Consider the following 27,737-nt stretch of genomic DNA (forward strand, 5'->3'; position numbering starts at 1 on the left):
GCAGCCACATAACGAGACCCAGACAACCAAACAAGTTTCACTCAGTCATTACTCATTAGTGAATGCAGTCGTGTATTTTGGTGAAAAATAAGGCAATAGATGATGATAATTGAGGTGACTTGAGTACAAAGGTGTAGAATCTTTTTTTCCATCATTTGAATCTGCGGGTTTAGAGTTATGTACATTCAATGGAGCAAAATAGCAGTTTTGTGCAAATCTTACAGTACAAGGGAAACTGAAACCAGGGATATTGGGCTCAAAAGACATGTTGACCCCTGGCCACTAATCTTCCCTCGTATATTTTGGGGTATTCATGAGGGTGTATTCTTGAGGAACAGAGTGCATCTGGTGTTCAGTGGTATAGATGTGTCTTTGCTGTGAAATATGAGTGTGTCAGCAACAGACAGCATCTGTGACCCAAACAATGTGCCTGGCGCCAATACAATAGATATAATATGGAGCAGGTATTCTCCGCAGACTTCATCATTTACTGTGCTTCACATTAAAATGGACCTACATTTTATGTCATTGAGAATACAGTACACTCAGAGTAACCATCTAATAAACAAGTGTCATTAAATGTTTTGAGTGTATGTTTGCTCAACGCGCAATGTGTTTAATTTACAGTAGCAGTTAGTTATTGCTGCAATAACAATGGAAAACGTCATTTTTTGCTATTGCAAAACTACAACGATAATACTGGCTCCACATTGACTGTCAATAACACTGTTTCTGCCTAAATGTGACATTTGTAATGATGCATCAGGCCAAAATATCTCCCTACACACTAGCTGTGAGTGATTTATGGTTGCACATGTGGTAATGGTTTTTTGAAAAGCTGCTGGAGGTCAGATGTCTTGCGGCGGCTTGCACACCACATGTGAAGGAGAAGCTCAGGCTATTTTAACTGAGTATCTTTACACAGCCAGCCACTGAAATCAGACACACCTTCTCAAATTTCATCACTGCAGTCTTTTCCTTCTTTTGAAGAAATATTTGATAGTGTATCTTCAGTCTTAAAGCCATTTAATTTCACCATCTGTTTTCCTCTGTAATATTGCTTCGGTGAAAATATAAAGTGGTCGAATCCCTCCACACATTGCAAATCCATATGACCAAAAAAATATGGGATTTGAGTGGATTTTAGGGGACGTTTTTGTTAGAGTTCGTGTCCCTCAGATCTCACGAGACTGCATGATATCAGCACGTAATTTGAAGCCATAATATCCACAGCTAATATTCTATGTGAAATATAGCTTAAACATCTAAGGCATGCGTTGTATTAAAAAACAATTGAGTAACACAGGAAATGAAAGACTGTTTTAGTCACTAAATCCTTAGATACTTTATTGGAGGGAGAAAACTGCATGTTCTTAATTAATCAGCAAAACCACTCCTTTATCCGTTCAGGGTTTTGGACTGAGTAGAACTCTGATTGACTCTCCCGGCAGCTACATCCGAGCATTCTACCAGACACAAATGGGAGTTCAAAATAGATTTGAATATGTGAAGAATAGCAGAACTTGTGAATGTGGTATGTCGATACACTTTGGTGAAGTAGAATGGTAGCATTTATTGAACATCTATTCAAGCCAGTCAAATGTTAATAAGAATGACACAGGTTTACAAAAATACCCACTGGGCACAGACGTCAATTCAACGTCTATACAACGTTGATTCAACTAGTGTGTGCCCAGTACGTAGCGTCTGTCTCTCATCATTTCACCTTTTTTTTAAACATGTTCTATTTACTGTTAAAATACACATATCATCACACAACTCTGAATACGTGCAGAGATTCATATGAATAGTCACAATGGAAACAAGAACACACAACAAACATGATGTATATTATATACACTTTAAAATCTGGAAACACTCTGAATGTAACATAGCAAAATATTGGTATAAAACCTCAAATATGTCTCGTAAAAATATATTTTTTCCAAAACCATACATTTGAAGTATTTCAGGAAATGTTCAATTGCTGACTAAAACCCAATACTTCCAAAGTTGCGTACCCAAGCAGATTCCTTTGGTTCTTCAGTAATTTCATTCATCCCTTACCATTATGACTATGACCTGTTGAATCATCTCAACTTCAGTCAGTATTCAGGAGAACCTGCTCCGAAGCATAAAAGATGCAAAAGCAAACACATAAAAACAGACTGTAGTTTCTACACTTTATAAAACCAGTAAAGTGCCATCAAACAGAATTTCACGTGTCAATGTTCCAATAATGTGTGTACAAAATAATCCTTATTTAAGTGTACCTTCATGTAACTGCATGGCAATGTAAACCTAGATCTTTATGAAGCCCCCATGAGGGTTTTGTGGTTCCTTCAAACATACATTCAGCTGTATGTGATACTGAAAACTTACAATGCATTTTTTTTTTAACTCGTACTTTTGCAGTCTTTATGTTATCTTCAATTTTGCAGTCTCCTCTACATCCCTTCATACCTGAACATGCATTTAGGGCTATGTGTACTGTACAGTATATGCTCAAGAGCATGGGTTGTCCATTGAGTGTCCAATGAAAACAATGGACTAACATGAAGCGGAAAGCTTGAGAATTAGCTTTCCCATGCTCCATCCATCCATTCCAACCTCTTCAATTACACTCCACCCCTTTGTCAGGCTGCCAGTACATCCCTATAGTACATCTGATCCTGCCCTTGTAGTGATCAGACCTTATGGGCCCCTCAAGACACTGTGGCTGGATAAGCTGGTAGGCCTGGTGGGCCAGGGGTTCCGTGTGGACCAACAGGCCCAGGCTTTCCTCTTGGACCGGGTAGCCCGTGCACCCCTGGGAGCCCTGCTTGGCCCTGTATTCCCATTGGCCCTTTGGGGCCTGGCAGTCCATCCTTACCAACAGTACCTATATCTCCCTTCTCTCCTCTTTCTCCACGGGGGCCAGGCTGGCCCACAGAACCATTCGCCCCTTTGATTCCCACTCCGCCTCTGGTTCCTATTGGTCCTGGCTCCCCCTGAGCTCCCTCCGGCCCGATGAAGCCCTTCTCTCCCAGAGGGCCACGGTTCCCTGCTAGGCCTTTGTCTCCTTTGTTTCCTGTCAGGCCAACTGGACCTTTGGCCCCTCCTTCCCCTCTGTTGCCTTTTGGACCTGGTGGGCCAGGTGCACCTGTGAGGTGATAGCAGCAATATTAGCAAGTTTAAACAATAATAGAAGTGCATTTGGGGAAGAGAAGAGTCAGGTGAGCACTAATGAAACCAGCCAACAGCAACACAGCTAAATGAAGATCTCGTAAACAAAAGTGCCTTTGGCGAAAACATCAAGAACATCTCTGCTGTACCTTTCAGAATGGTGAAGTTCTGGATGACATGGGTGTGGTGAGTGTCCACTAGCTTCATCTCCTCCATGACCATGGACAGGTTCCTGACGTCCACGTCTAGACGGACGCTCAGCAGCATGTACTGCTGCCTCAGGGTGTCAGCCAGGTGCATCAGCAGTAGCACCGTTGTGTTCAGGTTGTGCAGGTCCTCCGTGTGGCCACCAAGCCGCATCTGGCACGAAGTGCTCTCAATGTTGATGTACTTGTACATGCTCTGCACGTGGCTCACTGTGGCATTGATGCTGGACGAGATGGTGTCAATCTCCATCTCGATGGAGTTCATGCGGGCATCCATGGTGATGAACCTCTCGCCCGTCCGGTTCTCATAGTACTTGGAGTGGTAGTGGAGGTCGTGCATGTTCTCCTCGTGCTCGTCCATGAAGGAGGTGACGTTGTCCAGCTGCATCTGCAGGTTCATCACCTGCAGGGTAAGGTCGTGCACTATCTCCGAGCTCATGCTGATCCTCTGGTGTGTGGCCGAGATTCCGCTCTGGATGCTCCTCACCATCTGAGTGGTGGTGCTAGAATTAGACTTCAGACCGCTCAACACCCGGCTATAGTTCTGCCAGTCAGCGGTCATCTTCTGCAGGACCAGCGTCTCCTCATCGGTCTTCCTCTGCAGGGCGTCCATCCACAAGGAGCTGAGGGCCACCGTGGTGTTGACCTGATTCACCGTGGCCTTGAGGTCATACTGATCCTGAGACAGAGTCTTCATGCTCTCGTCCGTCTCGGTGATGACCGCCTTCCATCCAGCCACCTGGTGTACGTAACGCTCCAGGGACTGGTTGATGAGCCTGATGGACAGGGAGTAGTTCTGCATGTCTCGGGTCATCCTGCTGCTGGCTGACTTCAGGGTCTGCTGGGTCTGGGAGGCCTGATCCAGGACCTGCTCCTGACCCAGGATCATCTTCTGGAGGTCCTCAAACTCCCCCTTCAGCCTACTGATCTCCTCGCTGAAGTGGGCCACATTGAAGCAGTCCGAGCAGTTATTGGCAGTGCTAAGATCTGGGAAGGAATAGACAACAACATTATGGTGATCTGTTTATGTATCATTTAATCATGATCAGAGTTCCCATTTGTAAATTCTAGTCGACGACTGACGGATGCGGTGCTTCCATGAATGAGCCAAGGGAGGCAGTTGTCGTAGCCTCTGCAAATGATGTCTCTTCAGGGAGTTGACACCCCAGAAGAAGCAGGCCATAAAGCTTGAAGAGCGGATCCTCACTGGCCCGGACTTCATACTCAGTCACCCATACAGTTACACTCAATGGGTGACCTATTTTAAACAGAGGGGTCCTCTTTCGACAAAATACATTTGGGAAATCTGCAGAAATGTTCAGTATGCTCTACTAGTCATTGTTGACTTCTTGACTTCTCTGTCAGCAGCCACATTGGGAGACTCTGCACATTTTGTCACGTGATTAATCATACTCTCTCACCTTGTATACTTTCCTGGACCTTGGTAATCTTCTTATGATAAAAGGATTCCTTTTCTGATAAGCTGTCGACCTTCCTAAATACTGAGGAGACAAAGATAATTATGTAAATTAGACTTTCAGAATAACGGGAATGGAGGTTCCTCTATAGACATTGAAACAAACATAACACATGTGTTGAGAAACTAGGACGCAAGTGAAGTTACACAGTGACTACAACACTTCTTTGACAATACACATCAGTGAATGGAATTAAGATGCCGCCTTGAACCTTCTTGTACGATAACAACAAGACAGTTTCTTTCTATTACAAAGTACTGAACAAATAATGGTATTGGTTTATTCAGCTGGTTACTTCCCAGTTGATTATTTTCCCCAGAAGAAGAACAACAGTGCTTAAAGCACACTTTTAAGGACTTATACTTGCATATCATTTCCTAATCCTTGACTTTGGGGATTAATAACTGGTTCATCATAGTATGTTTGCACTCACTAACGATGTCATTTATACATACCACCAGTTATGCTGCATTTGGTCTGAGGGATGTTGATTCTACACAGCCTCTCAAACATTCATTTACATTATCATGGTGTACTGGTGGACTTGAACTTCTGATATTGTTCTAATCATGTCCGCTAGCTACACAGAGGTTGGTTAGGTTCTAATGTGATGTTTTTCCCCCACCGGAATGCCTGTTATATAACACTAATTATTGGGGACTTTCAATAATGTAAAACAGATGTGCCGCATGATGTGGACATTTCTATATTTCTGAGTTCATGTTTAAGTTATCGCTCGATGTTTGGGGAGTTTAAACCAAACAACATTTCAGACATTTCACGACATAAGGTTTACAGTGCTTTGTTCTTATTTCGCCTCATTATTGCCGTGCTCTGCGTTGACATAAACTCAAGCAGACCCTGCCAATAAAATACAGTGCCACTGCAGTGTTGGAATCCCAACCCTCTGTATCTTGGAATTACTCAATGGCCCTCAGGGAGCTCTGAGCTGCTGTGAAAATGAGATTTATCTTTTTGAGTCGCAATAATATTTTTGCCGAAATGCAAGTAACATCTGTAAGCACTGAAAAAGTTGTCAGTCAGGTAAGACCTGGCAAATCGGTTTGAAGTCGTATGTTCACTCAATCCTTAAAGGGCCCTTATTTTTTTACAACAGAAACCCTGTAGGCTTGAAGCAGATCTCCCTCTCATCTGTTATTGTACAGTGTGGAGCACATTGTCAAGTCAAGCATGACAAAAGAGAACAGGTTCTGATTGGGGAGGAATGCCTGCTGATGAGAAGCTTGAGGTCTGTGCACACATAATACCTGCAGAAACACCAAATCCCAGACTTCAATCTACTCATACAATAATCTGGATTTAATACGGCTTTATTAGCTTAGTTATTATATCTCATCAAACCCAAACAAAGTGGTGTAAAAGTGGGCCTAACAGCTCAAAATCCCAGAGACACCAACAGAGAGAGGGGTCACAGCCAGGGTCAGCCATTATCAACAGCAACGCTGGAGACATTATGATTAAGTGCCTTGCTCAAGAGCACATTGACAGATTTTCCACCTCGTCGGTTCGGGGATTGACTTTTCAGTTACTGGCTCAACACTCTAACCGCTAGGCTACCTGCTGCCTGCTGCCAGATTTGGTATAATATCGTAGTCTACTCACCAAGTGATGCCAGCACTGCCACTGCTATGATGAGGAAGGCAAAGAAACTGTACAGCACTTTAACGGCCAGCTGCAGAGAACGTGTCTGCTGGCATTTCACACAGCCACCTCTGGTTCTTCCTGCAATCAGAAGCATGGGGCTTTCGTCTCTCTACCATAACATCAGGTGGTTAGAGAACAGAGAGGAGGGGAAATGCATGTCTTAACCCTGACACTGTGTGGACTTTGCATGACTAACTACCAGACTAGTGGCTGGCTTTGGTCAGCAGAGGCTGTTTGGAGTGAGCATGGTGGTCAGACGGGGGAAAGAGAAGGATTAAGGAGGGATATCTGAAACAGATGTACAATGCACGCACACAAACAAAACAGTGATGGCAGATGTATGCAGACACACGCAGGCCCTCACACACACAAACACTGTACACACACTGTAGCCCAATGTGGACACAATACGCCCTTGGTGGATATTCTGATGCTATTTTTCAAAGGGTTATTGTTTTGTTGGGTTCTTCGCCTGAGAGATTCATGACCGACATATCAAAACAATATCAAAACAAAGGACACTTCATAGAACCTACTTGTCTATCCACATAACAAGCAAAATAAACAAAGGACACTTCATAGAGCCTGCTTGTCTATCCACATAACAAGCAAAATAAACAAAGGACACTTCATAGAACCTGCTTGTCTATCCACATAACAAGCAAAATTAACAAAGGACACTTCATAGAACCTGCTTGTCTATCCACATAACAAGCAAAATAAACAAAGGTGGACAGCAAGAAATAAAGCCTGTGGGTTGTAGATTTGGAGCCATGTTCCTCACCTCTAAAGGAAGTCATCTCTTCCTCCTCCCCAGTAAGATCCTCCTCTGAAAGGCAGCAAAGAAAAACATGTGTCACTGTTATGGAAACATCTGATAGCACACAGAAGTTCAGCTCATGTCAGCATTCATTAACTTTTGACTTAAATCTGACTACTCCCACCATGCAAGCATGCAATACTAGGCCTAATAGATTTGCCAAAGCCAGGACAGCAACAAACAGATTTGTCACACCATTCTGTCCAAGAACCAGAGGATCATTTAGAAAACCAACACGCATGTTTGTCCTCACCTTTAAAGAGCTGGTTCTCGTATCCGCAATAGATTTCTGAAAAACAGACGGAGAGACTTGAAATGCGTGTTCACAGATGAAGGTCAAGAGTATGAAACTTGAAGGAACAACTCACACATTTTATTAAAGTGGTCATAAATCACAAAGTACGAGGTGAAATGCAATAAGCCCCCTCGGCCACTTTTACCATCCAAGACACAAAGCATTCAACTTGGAGCTCTCAATACGAATGTGAGGTCAGACTTGGCTGACAACTTATAGAAACACAATTACGCAAATTGGAAACGGGATTGTTTTCCTAGTGTTTAATCTGTGTCTCTGACCAATATATCATTCACTTCTCTAAGTATGGTGGGCTGCAATGAAAATGTATGCGCTGTCAGATAAAGGGCCCCACTGCAGCCTAATATGAAACACTATAGTAAGGCTGATTATGTGTGATGCTAGCTGGGCTGGCTGTGGTGTCACCCCCTTGGTTCCAGCTCAATGTGGTAGAGGGGCCAGGGGGACATGGTACACTGATGCTAAAGAGAAGCAGCTTCAAGCCAAGACCTGAATTTAGATTCAACTTGGGTTTAAATGGCTTATTGCTGGGCACAAATGAAAGGGAAAGGGGGATACCTAGTCAGTTGTACAACTGAATGCATTCAACTGAAATGTGTCTTCCGCATTTAAACCAACCCCTCTGAAACAGAGAGGTACGTGGGCTGCCTTATATCGACATCCATGTCTTTGGCGCCCGGGGAACTGTGGGTTAACTGCCTTGCTCAGGGGCAGTCCGACAAATTTTTACCTTGTCAGCTCGGGGATTCGATCCAGCAACCTTTGGTTTACTGGCCCAACGCTCTAACCACTAAATTAACTAGCAATGCTTACCTAATTGAGCTATAACCTAAAATATATGTGATTTAATCAAACCAAATCAACTATATTTTCCCCAATATGCTGAATACAACAGGTGTAGACATTGCTGTGAAAAGCTTACTTTTGTCATGTTGTCTTGTCTCTGTCCTTTCCCTTCACCCTGTCTCCCTCTGCTGGTCGTTGTTATGTTACCTTTTCTCCCCCTCTTTTTCCCCAGCTGTGCCCTGTCTCCTCCTAACTACCTCGTCACCCCGTTCCCCACCTGTTCCCTTTTTCCCTCTGATTAGGTCCCTATATCTGTCTCTGTTTCTGCTCCTGTCCTTGTCGGATTCTTGTTTGTTTGTGTCATTCATGCCTGAACCAGACTGTCGTCATGTTTGCTGTAACCTTGTCCTGTCCTGTCGGAATCTGCCGGTCCATCTGAGCCTACCTGTGTGTGGTAATTAAAGAAGCTCGGTTTAAGTTGATTCGCTTTTGGGTCCTCATTCACGCACCGTAACAGAAGAATCCGACCAAGAATGGACCCAGCGACTTCGGATCCTCTCCACTCAGCCGTCGAGATCCAGGGAGCGATGCTAGGCAGACACAAGCAGGAATTGTCTGCTGCTCGACATGCCGTTGAGACCCTGGCCACCCAAGTCTCCAACCTCACAGAACAGGTTCACCATCTCCGCCTCGATCCACCGGCCACTTCCAGGGCTTTCGAATCTCCGGAGCCCAGAATCAATAACCCGCCGTGTTACTCTGGGGAGCCCACTGAATGCCGCTCGTTCCTCACCCAGTGTGATATTGTGTTTTCTCTCCAGCCCAACACTTACTCCAGGAGCACTGCTCGTGTCGCCTACGTCATATCTCTCCTTATTGGACGGGCTCGTGAGTGGGGCACGGCAATCTGGGAGGCAAGGGCTGAGTGTATTAACCAGTATCAAGACTTTAAGGAGGAGATGATACGGGTTTTTGATCGATCTGTTTTTGGGGAGGAGGCTTCCAGGGCCCTGTCTTCCCTATGTCAAGGCAATCGATCCATAACAGACTACTCTATTGAGTTTCGCACTCTTGCTGTCTCCAGTGGCTGGAACGAGCCGGCCTTGCTCGCTCGTCTTCTGGAGGGTTTCCGCGCAGAGGTAAAGGATGAGATTCTCTCCCGGGAGGTTCCTTCCAGCGTGGATTCCTTGATTGAACTCGCTATTCGCATTGAGCGACGGGTTGATCTTCGTCACCGAGCTCGTGGAAAGGAGCTCGCGCTCTCCGTCGCCTCCCTCTCCGCATCACTACCATCTTCCTCTGCCGGCTCGGGTGCTGAGCCCATGCAGCTGGGAGGTATCCGCATCTCGACTAAGGAGAGGGAACGGAGAATCACCAACCGCCTCTGTCTCTATTGCGGTTCCGCTGGTCATTTTGCCACTTCATGTCCAGTAAAAGGCCAGAGCTCGTCAGTAAGCGGAGGGCTACTGGTGAGCGCTACTACTCCTGTCTCTCCTTCAAGATCCTGCACTACCTTGTCGGTCCATCTACGCTGGACCGGTTCGTCAGCTTCCTGCAGTGCCTTAATAGACTCTGGGGCGGAGGGCTGTTTTATGGACGAGACCTGGGCTCGGGAACATGACATTCCTCTCAGACAGTTAAAGGAGCCCACGGCCTTGTTCGCCCTGGATGGTAGTCCTCTCCCCAGGATTCAGCGTGAGACGCTACCTTTAACCCTCACTGTTTCTGGTAATCATAGTGAAACCATTTCTTTTTTAATTTTTCGTTCACCTTTTACACCTGTTGTTTTGGGCCATCCCTGGCTAGTTTGTCATAATCCTTCCATTAATTGGTCTAGTAATTCTATCCTCTCCTGGAACGTCTCTTGTCATGTGAAATGTTTAATGTCTGCTATCCCTCCTGTTTCCTCTGTCTCTTCTTCACAGGAGGAGCCTGGTGATTTGACAGGGGTGCCGGAGGAATATCACGATCTGCGCACGGTGTTCAGTCGGTCCAGGGCCACCTCTCTTCCTCCACACCGGTCGTATGATTGTAGTATTGATCTCCTTCCGGGAACCACCCCCCCCCGGGGTAGACTATACTCTCTGTCGGCTCCCGAACGTAAGGCTCTCGAAGATTATTTGTCTGTAGCTCTTGACGCCGGTACCATAGTCCCCTCCTCCTCTCCCGCCGGAGCGGGGTTTTTTTTTGTCAAGAAGAAGGACGGGTCTCTGCGCCCCTGCATAGATTATCGAGGGCTGAATGACATAACAGTGAAGAATCGTTATCCGCTTCCTCTTATGTCTTCAGCCTTCGAGATCCTGCAGGGAGCCAGGTTTTTCACTAAGTTGGACCTTCGTAACGCTTACCATCTCGTGCGCATCAGGGAGGGGGACGAGTGGAAGACGGCGTTTAACACTCCGTTAGGGCACTTTGAATACCGGGTTCTTCCTTTCGGCCTCGCTAACGCTCCAGCTGTCTTTCAGGCATTAGTCAATGATGTCCTGAGAGACATGCTGAACATCTTTGTTTTCGTTTACCTTGACGATATCCTGATTTTTTCACCGTCACTCCAGATTCATGTTCAGCACGTTCGACGTGTCCTCCAGCGCCTTTTAGAGAATTGTCTTTTCGTGAAGGCTGAGAAGTGCACTTTTCATGCCTCCTCCGTCACATTTCTCGGTTCTGTTATTTCCGCTGAAGGCATTAAGATGGATCCCGCTAAGGTCCAAGCTGTCATTGATTGGCCCGTCCCTAAGTCACGCGTCGAGCTGCAGCGCTTTCTCGGCTTCGCGAACTTCTATCGTCGTTTCATCCGTAATTTCGGTCAGGTGGCAGCTCCTCTCACAGCCCTTACTTCTGTCAAGACGTGCTTTAAGTGGTCCGTTTCCGCCCAGGGAGCTTTTGATCTCCTCAAGAATCGTTTTACATCCGCTCCTATCCTTGTTACACCTGACGTCTCTAGACAGTTCGTTGTCGAGGTTGACGCGTCAGAGGTGGGAGTGGGAGCCATCCTTTCTCAGCGCTCCCTCTCTGACGACAAGGTCCACCCATGCGCGTATTTTTCTCATCGCCTGTCGCCGTCGGAACGTAACTATGATGTGGGTAACCGCGAACTGCTCGCCATCCGGTTAGCCCTAGGCGAATGGCGACAGTGGTTGGAGGGGGCGACCGTTCCTTTTGTCGTTTGGACTGACCATAGGAACCTTGAGTACATCCGTTCTGCCAAACGACTTAATGCGCGTCAGGCGCGTTGGGCGCTGTTTTTCGCTCGTTTCGAGTTCGTGATTTCTTATCGTCCGGGCTCTAAGAACACCAAGCCTGATGCTTTGTCTCGTCTCTTCAGTTCTTCAGTAGCCTCCACTGACCCCGAGGGGATTCTCCCTGAGGGGCGTGTTGTCGGGTTGACTGTCTGGGGAATTGAGAGGCAGGTAAAGCAAGCACTCACTCAAACTCCGTCGCCGCGCGCTTGTCCTAGGAACCTTCTTTTCGTTCCCGTTCCTACTCGTCTGGCCGTTCTTCAGTGGGCTCACTCTGCCAAGTTAGCCGGTCACCCTGGCGTTCGGGGTACGCTTGCTTCCATTCGCCAGCGTTTCTGGTGGCCCACCCGGGAGCATGACACGCGTCGTTTCGTGGCTGCTTGTTCGGTCTGCGCGCAGACTAAGTCCGGTAACTCTCCTCCTGCCGGCCGTCTCAGGCCGCTTCCTATTCCCTCTCGACCGTGGTCTCACATCGCCTTAGATTTTGTCACCGGACTGCCTTCGTCAGCGGGGAAGACTGTTATTCTTACGGTTGTCGATAGGTTCTCTAAGGCGGCTCATTTCATTCCCCTTGCTAAGCTTCCTTCTGCTAAAGAGACGGCACAAATCATCATCGAGAATGTTTTCAGAATTCATGGCCTTCCGTCAGACGTCGTTTCGGACAGAGGTCCGCAATTCACGTCTCAATTTTGGAGGGAGTTTTGCCGTTTGATTGGGGCTTCCGTCAGTCTCTCTTCCGGCTTTCACCCCCAGTCTAACGGTCAAGCAGAACGGGCCAATCAGACTATTGGTCGCATCTTACGCAGTCTTTCTTTTCGCAACCCTGCGTCTTGGTCAGAACAGCTCCCCTGGGCAGAATACGCCCACAACTCGCTTCCTTCGTCTGCGACCGGGCTATCTCCTTTTCAGAGTAGCCTCGGGTACCAGCCTCCGTTGTTCTCATCTCAGTTCGCCGAGTCCAGCGTCCCCTCCGCTCAGGCTTTTGTCCAACGTTGCGAGCGCACCTGGAAGAGGGTCAGGTCTGCACTTTGCCGTTATAGGGCGCAGACTGTGAGAGCTGCTAATAAGCGTAGAACGAAGAGCCCTAGATATTGTCGCGGTCAGAGAGTTTGGCTCTCCACTCAGAACCTTCCCCTTAAGACGGCTTCTCGCAAGTTGACCCCGCGGTTCATTGGTCCATTCCGTATCTCTCAGGTCATTAATCCTGTCGCAGTGCGACTTCTTCTTCCGCGATATCTTCGTCGCGTCCACCCGGTCTTCCATGTCTCCTGTGTTAAGCCCGCTCTTCGCGCCCCCGCTCGTCTCCCCCCCCCCCCCCCCCATCCTTGTCGAGGGCGCACCTATCTACAGGGTCCGTAAAATCTTGGACATGCGTCCTCGGGGCCGTGGTCATCAGTACCTAGTTGACTGGGAGGGGTACGGTCCTGAGGAGAGGAGTTGGGTTCCCTCTCGGGACGTGCTGGACCGTGCGCTGATTGATGATTTCCTCCGTTGCCGCCAGGTTTCCTCCTCGAGTGCGCCAGGAGGCGCTCGGTGAGTGGGGGGGTACTGTCATGTTGTCTTGTCTCTGTCCTTTCCCTTCACCCTGTCTCCCTCTGCTGGTCGTTGTTATGTTACCTTTTCTCCCCCTCTTTTTCCCCAGCTGTGCCCTGTCTCCTCCTAACTACCTCGTCACCCCGTTCCCCACCTGTTCCCTTTTTCCCTCTGATTAGGTCCCTATATCTGTCTCTGTTTCTGCTCCTGTCCTTGTCGGATTCTTGTTTGTTTGTGTCATTCATGCCTGAACCAGACTGTCGTCATGTTTGCTGTAACCTTGTCCTGTCCTGTCGGAATCTGCCGGTCCATCTGAGCCTACCTGTGTGTGGTAATTAAAGAAGCTCGGTTTAAGTTGATTCGCTTTTGGGTCCTCATTCACGCACCGTAACAACTTTACTGTACCATTGTGATGCGATAGAGATGTACACGGGCCTTTCAATTGATTAATGGCATATGCAATTTTAGGCTACAAACCTCAGTATTTCTTGTGAGGTAATCCTTCAGAATCTCCTCTGAGTTATGTCAACAACTCTCTTACTAAGGTACAACATCCACAAAAGTAAAGAACATCACTCAGTTAAGTCTCTGTTGTCTTTTCCTTCACTGTCTTTTCCTCTTTATATTACATTCAGGCAGCCCTGGTGTTTTCACCTCTGCTGGGCTGTGCTGTGCTTTTTGTGCACGTGGAGAGGAATACAGAACTCTGAGGTGAGGGTGTTTATGTGAAGTCAGCCTGTTGGAGCAGCTGAAGTCAGACTGCTGAAGGCCAAGGCTCTGACTGAAATGCTGAGATGTGCGGACCAGTGGAAGAGAGAGAGAGAGAGGGAGGAAGGGGGCTGGAATGCCCGCTGCAGCTCTTAGACTTTACATTATCCAGTCAGCCATACCGGTGGCTGTCAGCTAAACCCCGGGCCTGCCCTCCACTGCTCTCCTGGCTCTGCCAACGGAGGAAAGAAGTGGTCTGCCCTGCCTTCCCTGTATAAAACATGCCTCTTACGCCAATCAGGAACTTTATCAGCACCTCACATCAATCAGGGGCACTTCACCAGCATAATCACCAGACATGTTTTTAAGATAGAATCAGGCACTCAGGTGAGGGCTCTATTGGTCAGTGGTCTTTAGAATGTAAGATATTTAAATGTGGTGGGTGTTTGTAGTAGAGCCAGTGTTCCATTGCAAATATGAGCACAGGTGCATTTGGAGGAAACGGCTGAAAAAAACCTCTGCAAATTCTAAAGGACAAAACTAACATTTATATTTCATCAAACACTTCATGAATGGAATGTCCACTCCAAAAACCTTTCAATATTTAGATAACTTTGTAATCCAATAACGTATATGCCAGCAGAAAGGCGACATGTCTGTATGGTATGTCCAGCAGGTACTGTATGTCCAGCAGATTTCCTTGGTTAGAGGGTGTGTCATTCTTGCATTGCTAAAGAGTCTAATGTGCCTGGTAAAAACATAAATGTTAATGCACTGAAAACAGAATAACCCCTACCTATCATTCGTTTTTGTAATAGATCATTTGGAATGTGAATTTGATTATATGTTCTCTGTTTTAACAGTGTATAAGGCAGTGACCCTGTATCCCTCTGTCCACTATAGAACTTGCCAAAAATACCTCTCAGGTCTAATGCTATAGTCCTTGAACTGTCATAATGTGTTCCAACATTTCATTACCTGAAAGTCATGAAAATAATCTTTGTTAGGTTTAAATATTCATCCAAGTACTTCCGCCATGACTCGGCTAAAGCTACGGAGACGATTGCATTTCAACAGTTGACAAGCGTGTAAGTGGTGAGAAGAGATTGATACAGTGGTGGTACTGATAAAGAATAAAGATGAAAAACATTGACAATGTTTCAGTTCTAGGGCATGAAAGAAGAGCTTTGACTCTCCGAAAGAAATACAGTTAATTTGTCTCTTGGTCCAGATGTCTTACAGTACACAGCCACATATGAAAACACACCTTGAGCACTGTTCAAACATCCCAGCAAGGACATTAGAGGTAGCAACTGCGTTACATAGTCATCTTTGGTGCCACTCTAAACATAGTTGATTATTTGTAACCACATCCATATGAATACCTACGTAGGTATGAGGGTAAGTTTGACAAGTTGGCTAATTATCTAGCTATCACACATTAGGCTAAAGAGTCAAATGATTTAATCATGTAACCTATTACATAGGAAAAGGACATCAATGGGCTGGAAGAAAGGTCCATACAGAACTGCAGATAGGGCAAGGACAATGTTGACTGCCAATAGTGGCCAAATGATGACACCCTAGGGAGAGAAACTGGAGTCAGTAAATAAAAAGGTTCTGTTCTGTTTCCACAATAGGACAGACACCTAGTAATTGGACCCATTTCTAATGATGGCACTGCTGTGTAATGCCCTGGACATGAAGCCTTCCCTTAGGAGACTAATCTAGGAGACAACTCTAGGAGACTACTCTGGGAGACTACTCTCACCTAACACCTACATCAACAACCCAGTGTTTCTACTCACAATGCATTTGTTTCAAGTATCAAATAATTGCCAATATCCGTGTACAACACACAGGGACCAAAGAGAATGTTAGTGGTCTCTCATTGGCAACATGAAGTCTAAGTCCTCCCACCCTCATTGTTATTGTGAACTTTGGGCCACACTGAGCAGGAACATGACACCAGTCAACTCCCTTCACGTCCACAAACCTCATGATTTGTCAATGCTTGTGGTTACCCTATTGTGTTCCTTCTTGATTTACACTTCGCAGTGGATTTTCAAATGTTACACTCAATCTCTCCCGATCAACCTAGAAAAGCTGAGGAATATGTAAACCACTGTTTGGATTTCACACGCATTCAAATGTGGAGCAGGGAAAATCTAGTTATGTTTGACTATTAAACTATAGTATAAGCTTTGGGTCAAGAGTGTTATGTTTTCTTGTCTTATAACAGAAGCAACTGGCAATCCATTCTCCAAACAAACAAATACCAAGTCTGACAACCAACTATACTGTACTGTTTGAAATGTCCACCTGATTGGTGTTGACTTAAAGCTTTTAACATGGATACCTGAATCTCCAATTTGAAAACAGAGACACAAGAATTCACCAACACCAAAGAGCCCCAACTGCAACTGATAAAGACTAGTGTCTCCCCAAGCCCCTGTTGACAACCAACTGTTTTAGATGCACTTCAAAGGGAATGTGTTGTTGCTTTCAAAGCAATGAAATGCCTGGAATGTGTTGATTCAAATGGTCTTGCTCTGAAGGATCTCAAGCAGCCCTTCATGGTGGTGAGAGAGTCCAGACTTGAAATCAAATGATACATGCCCTCGTTTTCTCCAGGAAAACGCTTTGGACATCTCGTGATAGAAATAGCCAGGCAGTACTAGCAATAGTAGCAAGGGTCTTGTTCTGCAATTTCACAAACGTCTCTCTTGCAATCCTAGCAGTTCTGTATAATTAGAACCTTTCAATTTCATCTGATAACTGTCACGTGCCAACGATTTATGATTGAATGCCTGCCCGAAGGAATGCATTTGTCTTTCCAAAGAAGAGAGCTGTGTTGAACAGTGTTATTCAAGTTTTTGTAAGGCAATCTGTGTCTCCAGTCATAGTTCTCTCTACTGTACTCTATGTGCCAACCACACACCTGCTGCTTCCCCTACCGAGGTGCCTCTTTCCTGTTTCACATTAGGAATGTGTTAGTCTATATGTTTAGTAGCCCGGCTTCAATGGAGCACGCTACAAACAAGAGATGAGGAGACCACCTACCTGTGTGTTCCCCTGTAAATACCACAACACTCTATAACACCTTCCAAAGCTAAAGCCACATGTCGCTACTCAATTCCTCCTCCGAGAGGACCCCTTCAGAATTCGAAAGCCTCTTCAGAGTCTCTGAAGAGTCTTATATCATGCAACATTGACAAAAGTTGGTCTTTAAATGTTATCCTTTCAAAAGGGCTCATATAAGATCCTTAAAGGAAGCCCAAAAGCCAATGTGTGGCTTCTGGAAACAGCAAGCTTTTGAAATACAGAGCTTTCAAAGCAAAAGGGGTGGATGTCCCACATCCAAGATCAACAAACCAACGTTTTCTCTGGATGCTGTGAGGTACTGGTCTTAAAAGCGAGCTGTCTGCACATTTGTGTGCCACCGGTGCACTTTCACGTCTCCTACATAATATATTATATTCCTCCACAGTGAGCAGTAGTCTGAATTTGAATACAGCATCAACAAATAGTCATCAACAGTCGTCTAACCTTTCATGGTAATTCTTCAAGGCAGCTCAGGTGACGATGTGAAGAACTTGTCCGGACAAAAGCCTCTGACTGTCCCAGCCCTCTTCTCTGCAGTACAGTCTCCTACAGCAGAAGTGACAGAAAAACAGTGTCTAATTTACAATGTATACACTCATCCATAGGCAACAGGTCCCTCTTGTAAATGGTTCAGGGTGTCCAGAGCACTGAGCAGGAGACAGGACTTACTTATTAATTTACGACTGCTGTATATCCAGCCAGACTTTTCTCCCAACAACTACAGTAGGAATTCTTCAGGTAGCCCATGGGCTCTCTCTCGCTCACCAGCAACTTCTCACTTGAACTGCAGCTCACATACATAAAACAGTCTAGGTCTATTAGTGTGTGAAGAACAAATTCCTGGCTACATGCTGCAGTCAGTCTGCGAAAGGCTGCTGCTCCTCTCCCTCAGAGCCAGAGGAAACTTATACCTTGGACAATAACCATGTGCAGCTTGGGGAAACATGACTGGGCGAGAGGGAGAGAGGGAGCGGGAGGGAGGGAGGGAGGGAGGGAGGGAGAGTGAGAGGGAGAGAGGGGAGAGAGGGAGTGAGAGGGAGGGAGGGAGGGAGGGAGAGGGAGAGAGGGAGAGAGAGAGAGAGGGAGAGGGAGGGAGAGAAGGAGAGAGAGGGAGAGAGGGAGAGAGGGACAGAGGGAGGGAGGGAGAGAGGGAGAGAGGGAGAGAGAGAGAGAGAGAGGAAGGGGACTAAGAGATGGAAAGAAGAGGGAGGGATGGAGGGTGCATATGTTGTAGAATGTCCGGTCTGCGGCTTGGGCTAATTGCTAACAAATGTTTGAACATGGATCAAATGGGCACCTTTACTATCTATGGCCTTCCTCCACTGTTCAAAAGGAAATACTTTCCTCCATGTCTGACATATCAGGGCTAATTCAATAGGCATACCTCAAGTCATTTCAGAAAACATGTAGTTAGATGGTTATAGACCACTTTAAAAGACAAACATCAGCTTAATTAACTTATAACACAATTTATCACAATCAATTTGCAACACGATCTCAGGGCAATTCGGATTATTCTGTTCATAAATCTGTGACAATTTTAGTATATACTACGTTATGTTAGGTTACATTACGAATGGAATATTGGTCGTACAATATCATATGAATTATAGGACGCATAGTATCATACTTCTATACATCTTGGAGGACGTATGGTATTATACATCTTTCTCTGAGACCAGGTTGCTTGTTGCACCATAACAACAAAGGAGAATTACGAGGATAATTTATGTTGGCGCTTAGGGGAACTAACAAAAAAGGTTAGGATAATTTAAGTAAAAGGTTAGGAGAACTCAAATGACAAAGGTTAGGCAAAGTTATGTAGCAGGTTAGGTGAATTGGGTTATGTGTAGAATATGGGTTAGGGGGTTAGCTAAAAGTTGTCCCCAACCTGACTTGAACACACAACTGGTAAATGGTAGAGTGCCCACATGTAGTTTCCTAATTAAAAAGAAAAATTAACAGTTGTACAGAAAGACTCATGTGAAGGCCAAATTACAGAAGAGGAACTTTTTTTTTTTTTTTTACCCCTTTTTTTCTCCCCAATTTCGTGGTATCCAATTGTTGTAGTAGCTACTATCTTGTCTCATCGCTACAACTCCCGTATGGGCTCGGGAGAGACAAAGGTTGAATGTCATGCGTCCTCCGATACACAACCCAACCAGCCGCACTGCTTCTTAACACAACGCACATCCAACCCGGAAGCCAGCCGCAACAATGTGTCGGAGGCTACACCGTGCACCTGACAACCTTGGTTAGCGCGCACTGCGCCCGGCCCGCCACAGGAGTCGCTGGTGCACGATGAGACAAGGACATCCCTACAGACCAAGCCCTCCCTAACCCGGACGACACTAGGCCAATTGTGCGTCGCCCCACGGACCTCCCGGTTGCGGCCGGTTACGACAGAGCCTGGGCGCGAACCCAGGGACTCTGATGGCACAGCTGGCGCTGCAGTACAGCGCCCTTAACCACTGCGCCACCTGGGAGGCCCAGGAGGAACTTATTGATGCAATTAAAGCATTTTAACCTAAAACTCCAGGGTTTGGTATACCAGTGGAGGTATACCAAACATTTTTTGATATACTCAGAGGACAGTTATTAGCATGTTGTAACCACTCCTATAAAAATGGTAGATGATCAGATACTCAACAAGAAGGTCTGATTTCATTATTATTGAAACAGGATCCAAGAGGAAAATGTAAAGATCCAGTCCATTTAATATAATTGTCACGCCATGACCTTAGTTATCTATGTTTTATGTATTATTTTGGTCAGGGTGTGACGAGGGTGGGTATGTGTGTTTTTCGCCTGTCTAGGGTTTTTGTATATCTATGGGTTTTTTGTATATCTAGGTAATATAGGTCTATGGTGGCCTGAATTGGTTCCCAATCAGAGGCAGCTGTTTATCGTTGTCTCTGATTGGGGATCCTATTTAGGTTGCCATTTTCCATTTTGGTTTTGTGTGTTATTGTCTATGTGTAGTTGCATGTCAGCACTCGGTCGTTATAGCGGCACGTTCGTTTTAGTGTTCTTTCTTTATTAAAAGAAGAATGTATTCATATCACACTGCGCCTTGGTCTCCTCTATACGACGAACGTGACCCCCATGTTTAAGAATGGCCTTTTCCCCTTTATTCAGATTACAACCTCTCACTAGCGGTTATTTTAAAATCTCCAAAATATCGCTATTTTTAAAACAAGCCATAGAAAGTTGGTTGCGATTTCAGTTTAATCCACCAGAAAAGACAGAACAAATAATACAACAAATATTGCGGTTAAACTCAATTACACTAATTGATAAAAAATATATATATTTTACAACAACAAAAAATTTAAAACGGTATGTTTGTAAATGATATCATAAATAGGACTGGGAATTATGTCACACATGCAGCTAACAAAAGTATGTGCTCTCCCAAAATTACAACCAACTAATTACAGCATTACTGCAAAAATGGAAGAGGCAAGTGGAAGGGGGGAAAAAGGAACTTTTCTATCAGCCCTGCATTATACACACACATGTACAGTGCATGACTAGTCTTCATGTCCCTGCCACTGAAAAACGTCCCCACAGCATGATGCTGCCACCACCATGATTCACCGCAGGGGTGGTCAAGACGTGACTCTTGGCATTCAGGCCAAAGAGTTCAATCTTGGTTTATTCAGACCAGCGAATCTTGTTTCTCATGGTCTGTGAGTCCTTTAATTACCTTTAGACAAACTTCAAGCGGGAGTGGCTTCCGTCTGGCCACTTTACCATAAAGGCCTGATTGGTGGAGTGCTGCATAAATGGTTGTCCTTCTGGAAGGTTCACTCATCTCCATAGAGGAACTCTGGAGCTCTGTCAGAGTGACCATTGGGTTCTTGGTCAACTCCCTGACCAAGACCCTTCTCCCCCGATTGCTCAGTTTGGCCGGGTGACCAGCTCTAGGAAAAGTTTTAGTGGTTCCAAACTTCTTCCATTTAAGAATGATGGAGGCCACTGTGTTCCTGGGGACCTTCAATGCTGCAGACATTTTTTGGTACCCTTCCCCAGATCTGTGCCTCGACACAATCCTGTCTCGGAGCTCTACGGACAATTCCTTTAACCTCATGGCTTGGTTTTTGCTCTGATATGCACTGTCAACTGTGGGACCTTATATAGACAGCTGTGTGCCTTTCCAAATCATGTCCAATCAATTGAATTTACCACAAGTTGAAACCAATCAAGTTGTGGAAACATCTCAAGGACGATCAATGAAAACAGGGTGCACCTGAGCTAAATATTTGAGTCTCATCGCAAAGGGTCTGAATCTGCAAAAATATCTAAAATCCTGTTTTCGCTTAGTCATTATGGGGGTATTGTGTGTAGATTGATGAGTTAAATTGTTATTTTTCCTCAAGGATCCGTCCCTTTTATTCAATTTTCACCTAAAATGACATACCCAAATCTAACTGCCTGTAGCTCAGGCTCCGAAGCAAGGATATGCATATTCTTGGTATCATTTGAAAGGAAACACTTTGAAGTATATGGAAATGGGAAATGAATGTAGGAGAATATAACACAGATCTGGTAAAAGATAATAATTATTCCAGCCCATCTGCAATTTAGATGTTGGCCATTAGATGGCAGAAGAGTATGTGAAAAGTTTTAGACTGATCCAATGAACCATTAAAAAAAAAATGTTTTACCCCGTTTTCGTGGTATCCAATTGTTTTAGTAGCTACTATCTTGTCTCATCACTACAACTCCCGTAGGGCTCGGGAGAGACGAATGTGGAAAGTCATGCGTCCAAGCCGCACTGCTTCTTAACACAGTGCGCATCCAACCCGGAAGCCAGCCGCACCAATGTGTTGGAGGAAACACCGTGCACCTGGCACTGCGCCCGGCCCGCCACGCCACAGGAGTCGCTGGTGCGCGATGAGACAAGGACATCCCTACCGGCCAACCCCTCCCTAACCTGGGCGACGCTAGACCAATTGTGAGTCGCCCCACAGACCTCCCGGTCGCGGCCGGTTACGACAGAGCCTGGGCACGAACCCAGAGTCTCTGATGGCACAGCTGGCGTTTCAGTACAGCGCCCTTAACCACTGCGCCAACCGGGAGGCTAACCGTTGCATTTCTGCTTAAAATGTTGTATCAAGACTACCCAAATGTGCCTAATTTGTTAATTAATTACTTTTCATGTTCAAAATTGTGCACTCTCCTCAAACAATAGCATGGTATTCTTTCACTGTAATAGCTACTGTAAATTAGACAGTGCAGTTAGATTAACAATAATGTAAGCTTTCTGTCAATATCAGATATGTCTATGTCCTGGGAAATTGTTTCTTGTTATTTACAACCTCATGCTAATCGTATTAGCCTACGTTAGCTCAACCATCCCATGGAAGGGACACTGATCCCGAAGAAGTAGAATAAGGCTGTAAAGTAACAAAATATGTAAAAAGTAAAGGGTTCTGAATACTTTCCGAATAGACTGTATATGTATTTTATATATATGTATGTATGTCTGTATGCACAGTACTAGTCAAAAGTTTGGACACACCCACTCATTCATGATTTTTTCTTCATTTCTACTATTTACTGTATGATAGAATTGTAGTGAATACATCAAAACAACAAAAATAACACTTATGGAATTATTTAGTAACCAAAAAAGTGTAAACAAATCAAAATAAAAAAATGTCACACCCTTGCCTTGACGACAGCTTTGCACACTCTTAGCATTATCTCAACCAGCTTCATGAGGTAGTCACCTGGAATGCATTTAAATTAACAGGTGTGTCTAAAAGTTAATTTGTGGAATGTCTTTCCTACTTAATCCTTTTGAGCCAATCAGTTGTGTTGTGACAAGGTATGCTATACAGAAGACAGCCCTATTTGGTAAAAGACCAAGTCCATATTATGGCAAGAACAGCTCAAATAAGCAAAGAGAAACAACAGTCCATCAATACTTTAAGACATGGTCAGTCAATACGAAACATTTAAAAAACATTTAAAGTTTCTTCATGTGCAGTCGCAAAAAATCTCAAGCGCTATGATGAAGCTGGCTCTCATGAGGACTGCCACAGGAAAGTAAGACCCAGAGTTACCTCTGCTGCAGAGGATAAGTTCATTAGAGTTACCAGCCTCAGAAATTGCAGCTCAAATAAATGCTTCATAGAGTTCAAGTAACAGACACATCTCAACATCAACTGTTCAGAGGAGACTGTGTGAATCAGGCCTTCATGTTCGAATTGCTGCAAAGAAACCACAACTAAAGGGCACCAATAATAAGAAGAGACTTGTTTGGGCGAAGAAATACGAGCAATGGACATTAGACCGATGGAAATCTGTCCTTTGGTCTGATCAGTCCAAATTTGAGATTTTTGGTTCCAGCCGCCGTGTCTTTGTGAGACGCAGAGTAGGTGAAAGGATCATCTCCGCATGCGTGGTTCCCACCATGAAGCATGGAGGAGGAGGTGTGATGTTGTGGGGGTGTTTTCCTGGTGACACTGTCAGTTATTTATTTAGAATTCAAGTCACACTTAACCAGCATGGCTACCACAGCATTCTGCAGTGATATGCCATCCCATCTGGTTTGTGCTTATTGAGACTATCATTCGTTTTTCAACAGGACAATGACCCAACACACCTCCAGGCTGTGTAATGGCTATTTTACCAAGATGGAGTGCTGCATCAGATGACCTGGCCTCCACAATCACCCGACCTCAACCGAATTGAAATGGTTTGGGATGAGTTGGACCGCAGAGTGAAGGAAAAGCAGCCAATAAGTGCTCAGAATTTGTGGGAACTCCTTCAAGACTGTTGGAAAAACATTCCAGGTGAAGCTTGTTGAAAGGATGCCAAGAATGTGCAGAGCTGTCATCGAGGCAAAGGGTGGCTACTTTGAAGAATCTAAAATATGTTTTGATTTGTTTAACACTTTTTTGGTTACTACATGATTCCATGTGTTGTTTCATAGTTTTGATGTTTTCACTATTATTCTACAATGTGGAAAATAGTAAAAATAAAGAAACACACTTGAGTAGGTTTGTCAAAAAATGTGACTGGTACTGTATATATATATATATATATATATATATATATATATATATATATATATATATATATATATATATATATATATACATATATATATGTATATGTATATATACATACAGTACCAGTCATACAGTACCAATCCCCCCCAAAAAGTTGCATTTTAGCCAATTAGCAACCACTACGCATTTTAGCTAACTATGCGCCGTCTTGGAGGAAGTATAGTAATATACGTGTTTTTCTGAGACCAGGTTTCTTGTTGTGTTATAAGAACAGAGGACAATTATGGGGAGAATTTATGTTGGTGCAATTTTTGTCAAATACAATGTGTTTGCTCTGAGACCAGGCTGTCTAATTACCCTCTATATGGCTGTGTTGATCATGCAATGCCAACTATGATATCAATTGCTCCCAACAATAATATCAAGATGCTATAATGTTAGCACACTGAAGAAAGGGCAGATGCTTCTCTGTGAACTATATGGGCGCTAGTCACATCAACAGTCACCAAGATATGGATGACAGAGGAAGTACATGGAGGATCTGGACAGGGTCACTGGCATAGAGAGGAGTAGGCAGGAGTCAGTCGCAGGTTTAGATCTACTGAGTTTATTTAAGCACCATAAATCAAAGTGGGACGAAACACAAACTCTGTTGTGCTCAAAATATATCTTCAGGAACAAAAAGGCACAGGGCAAACCCAAAGTTTAAAATATAAAGTACTCAGGAAATAGTAAGGGAAATTCCTCTCAGGAAAACAAGTAACATTTTCAATGACCGACAAAGACAAATGTCAGAGGGAGTATATATACAGTGATAGAGTGGGGATTGGAACCAGGTGTGTGTAATGATGACGAGACATGTCCAAGGTTGATGAGTGAAGGGTTTTGCCAGCAGTAGGTTCGGCAGCAGCTAGAATGCCGGCGATGCCGAATGCCTGAGCTGGACAGGAGGGGGAGCGAAGGCGAAGGCAACAATGAGACAGCCTATAGGGAGGAGGTCAGAGACCTGGCAGTGTGGTGCCAGGATAACAACCTCTCCCCCAATGTGATCAAGACAAAGGAGATGATCGTGAACTACAGGAAAAGGAGGGCCGAGCACGCCCCCATTCTCATCAATTTTAGTAAATACATTCTTAACACTTATTATTCTTAAAACTACATTGTGGTTAAGGCCTTGTAAGTAACCATTTCACTGTAAGGTCTCCTCCACCTGTGGTATTCGGCGCATGTGACAAATACAATTGGGTTAGATTTGATTTTCTCTGACTTCTGAGTGAACCTTTTGCCTGGGTCCTTCTCTCCTTGTACTTCATGGCCCACACAGAGTAAATGATCCAGCTGCTCTAAGGTTCCAACAGAAACCTCAAAATTGCTTCGGTCCACTTTGGTCTATAATCGTCCTATCTTAGTGATTGTCTAAGTCTTATTATGCTCCACTGATGTTTTCTAATACTCAGCGAATGCACAAAATGTTGTGATCTTGGATGGGATCCTAATAGCCAGTAAATCAATGGATGGGTAAACTAGAATCCTTTGTTTGGAAAAGGTTCTGACAGCAGTTTGTTACTTAAGAAATGGGTTCCACTTCCAGCTTGACTTGATAAAGCTCCATCTTTAGAAAATGTAGTTGAAAGAGATCTCAGAAAGAGAGAGCGTGTGAGAGCGACAGAGACAAACATCTGTTTTTGCTTCAATCCATAATCACAAGGTAAGAAGTTGTCTCTACCCGCTGTGAAATGACCTTTTGTCTTGGAGATCTAACCATATGATGTAAGCTCCTATGCAGACAGTAATAATGCAGTCTGTAATGTGAGCTGCACACATTTTGGTTTTTCATTTGTTTTAAATATTCCATTCTATTTTTCGGGGAAGATTTAGGCTTTCTGATAATTTAGCAATAATAAAAACATTCACTTCACCCCCCACACCCAGAATTGTTCTTGTTGCCTCAGGGCAACGCTGCGCCATAAAGGTAATAAAACACCAAGGAAAATGTGATATTTTCAGAGCATTTATTAAGTGAAACATAGTAGAAACAAGCACTATTTTTATAAGAAAATACAAATTGGGAATAAACTAGTATTTCACTGCCTCTCAAACCTATGGTTCATTTTTCCTCACTGTCACTGTCCTCAAGCTCACTTTCCTCACTAACAGAGGGTATGATCCTAACTGCTCCCAAAAATATGTATCCTTTATTTATCTAGGCAAGTCAGTTAAGAACACATTTTTATTTTCAATTACGGCCTAGGAACAGTGGGTTAACTGCCTTGTTCAGGGGAAGAACAACAGATTTGAACCTTGTCAACTCAGGGATTCGATCTTGCAACCTTTCGGTTACTAGTCCAACGCTCTAACCAATTAGTCTCTTTTCACTCATAGAATATCTCTGTGTCCATTGCCTGTGAATGTCAGTGGATATGTTGGAAAAACATTGACCAAGGCCATCATTTTACAGCAAATGATATGTCTTTCATTGAGCATGATATTGGCCTGAAAAGTAACCTAACTGTACATCGTTGCCCTGAGGCACCAAAAAGAGAACTGCAGTTTTTGAATATATCTAAAAGCAAAATATGTTCATAACCTATCAAATATGCTTCTTAAGATGTTCCTACACAAGTGCATATGCTTTTATTGTCACGTTCTTTATTTAAACATGCAGAGCAATCAAATGTGTCTTTCCCTTTGCTCACACCATGTGGTCATGTCGCTCTGCGATTAACACATCACATTAACTTTGGCACCTCATTGGATTGTGTACAGACATGTCATCACATATTGTTTAAGCCATACTATACAATCTTTGATTGAGCTTCACAACAATGTTACTGGCGGCCATCCTGTAATAACCTAAATTCCAATCCAGTTTCATGACTTTATAAACAGGGGCCATTTTGTTTCAATCCATAGCAGTTTCATGTTGATATAATCTGTTATCAAATAAATAGCCTGGCCACTGATTAATGGGAAGTTCATGACTGCTTTGGTTTTTCAGTGATGCAGAGAGATGCCATCTTGGCTCTAGTTTAGAGGTCACCATTTTTAACACTTTCAGTGTTTACATCCATACAGATGTTGATGCCTGCATGTTTCTAATAGCAGCTGGGATTCAGCTGTTTGTAGAGAGATCTTTTAATGATGTGTCTAAAGGTCAAGAGCAATTACTGAAGTTATGTCATGTAAACTATGTAAATAGGACATTGACTTGCAGTTAAGTAATGTTATGCAGTAGTATTGTAGGCTACATCAAAAAAGCGGTAGCTGGTAATACAATATTGAGCTAAACTGAGGGCATGTGGTTCTAAAGATTGAGAGTGAATATCAAGTTAGGATGTTGAGTCTTCCATTAGCAGATTAGGAAGCCCCAACATAATTCAATTTGTGGAGTTGTGATTTGGGATAGACTATAATGACTCCAAAGAGATGTTGATCTCGATGCCAAACTTCAGAGACAGTGAAAACAACTGTCCCATGCAGTCATAAGGGACTAGGCTACAACCCAGAATGGTTTAAATGACTTGGAAGATAAAACAGAACAATGATGAAACAATGAAAACACTGAGAACATTGCTTTACTGAAAGCACTGAAGATGCCATTTTTCACAATTTATTTTTGCATTTCAAACGTTTTGTATCTGGACTGCATCTATTTATCACACTGCAAAGATAATTGATCTACGTTTTGACA

At 44.3% G+C, this 27,737-nt stretch overlaps 1 protein-coding gene across 1 annotated transcript; it reads right to left on the reverse strand.

The window, feature by feature from the left end:
* Nucleotides 1–1,553: 1,553 nt before the first annotated feature.
* On the reverse strand, nt 1,554–17,958 carry LOC110522235 (scavenger receptor class A member 3). The gene is made up of 8 exons (XM_021600455.2): nt 17,691–17,958; nt 17,466–17,567; nt 7,588–7,623; nt 7,299–7,343; nt 6,473–6,592; nt 4,793–4,873; nt 3,315–4,358; nt 1,554–3,142 (listed from the first exon to the last, which is right to left on the reverse strand). Exons 2-8 carry the CDS (start codon nt 17,470–17,472, stop codon nt 2,706–2,708), a joined length of 1,770 nt encoding a protein of 589 aa, XP_021456130.2. The 5' UTR covers nt 17,473–17,567; nt 17,691–17,958; the 3' UTR covers nt 1,554–2,705.
* Nucleotides 17,959–27,737: the final 9,779 nt, after the last annotated feature.

Source organism: Oncorhynchus mykiss, chromosome 4, assembly GCF_013265735.2.
Source record: "Oncorhynchus mykiss isolate Arlee chromosome 4, USDA_OmykA_1.1, whole genome shotgun sequence".
In the NCBI taxonomy this organism is placed as follows: Eukaryota; Metazoa; Chordata; class Actinopteri; order Salmoniformes; family Salmonidae; genus Oncorhynchus; species Oncorhynchus mykiss.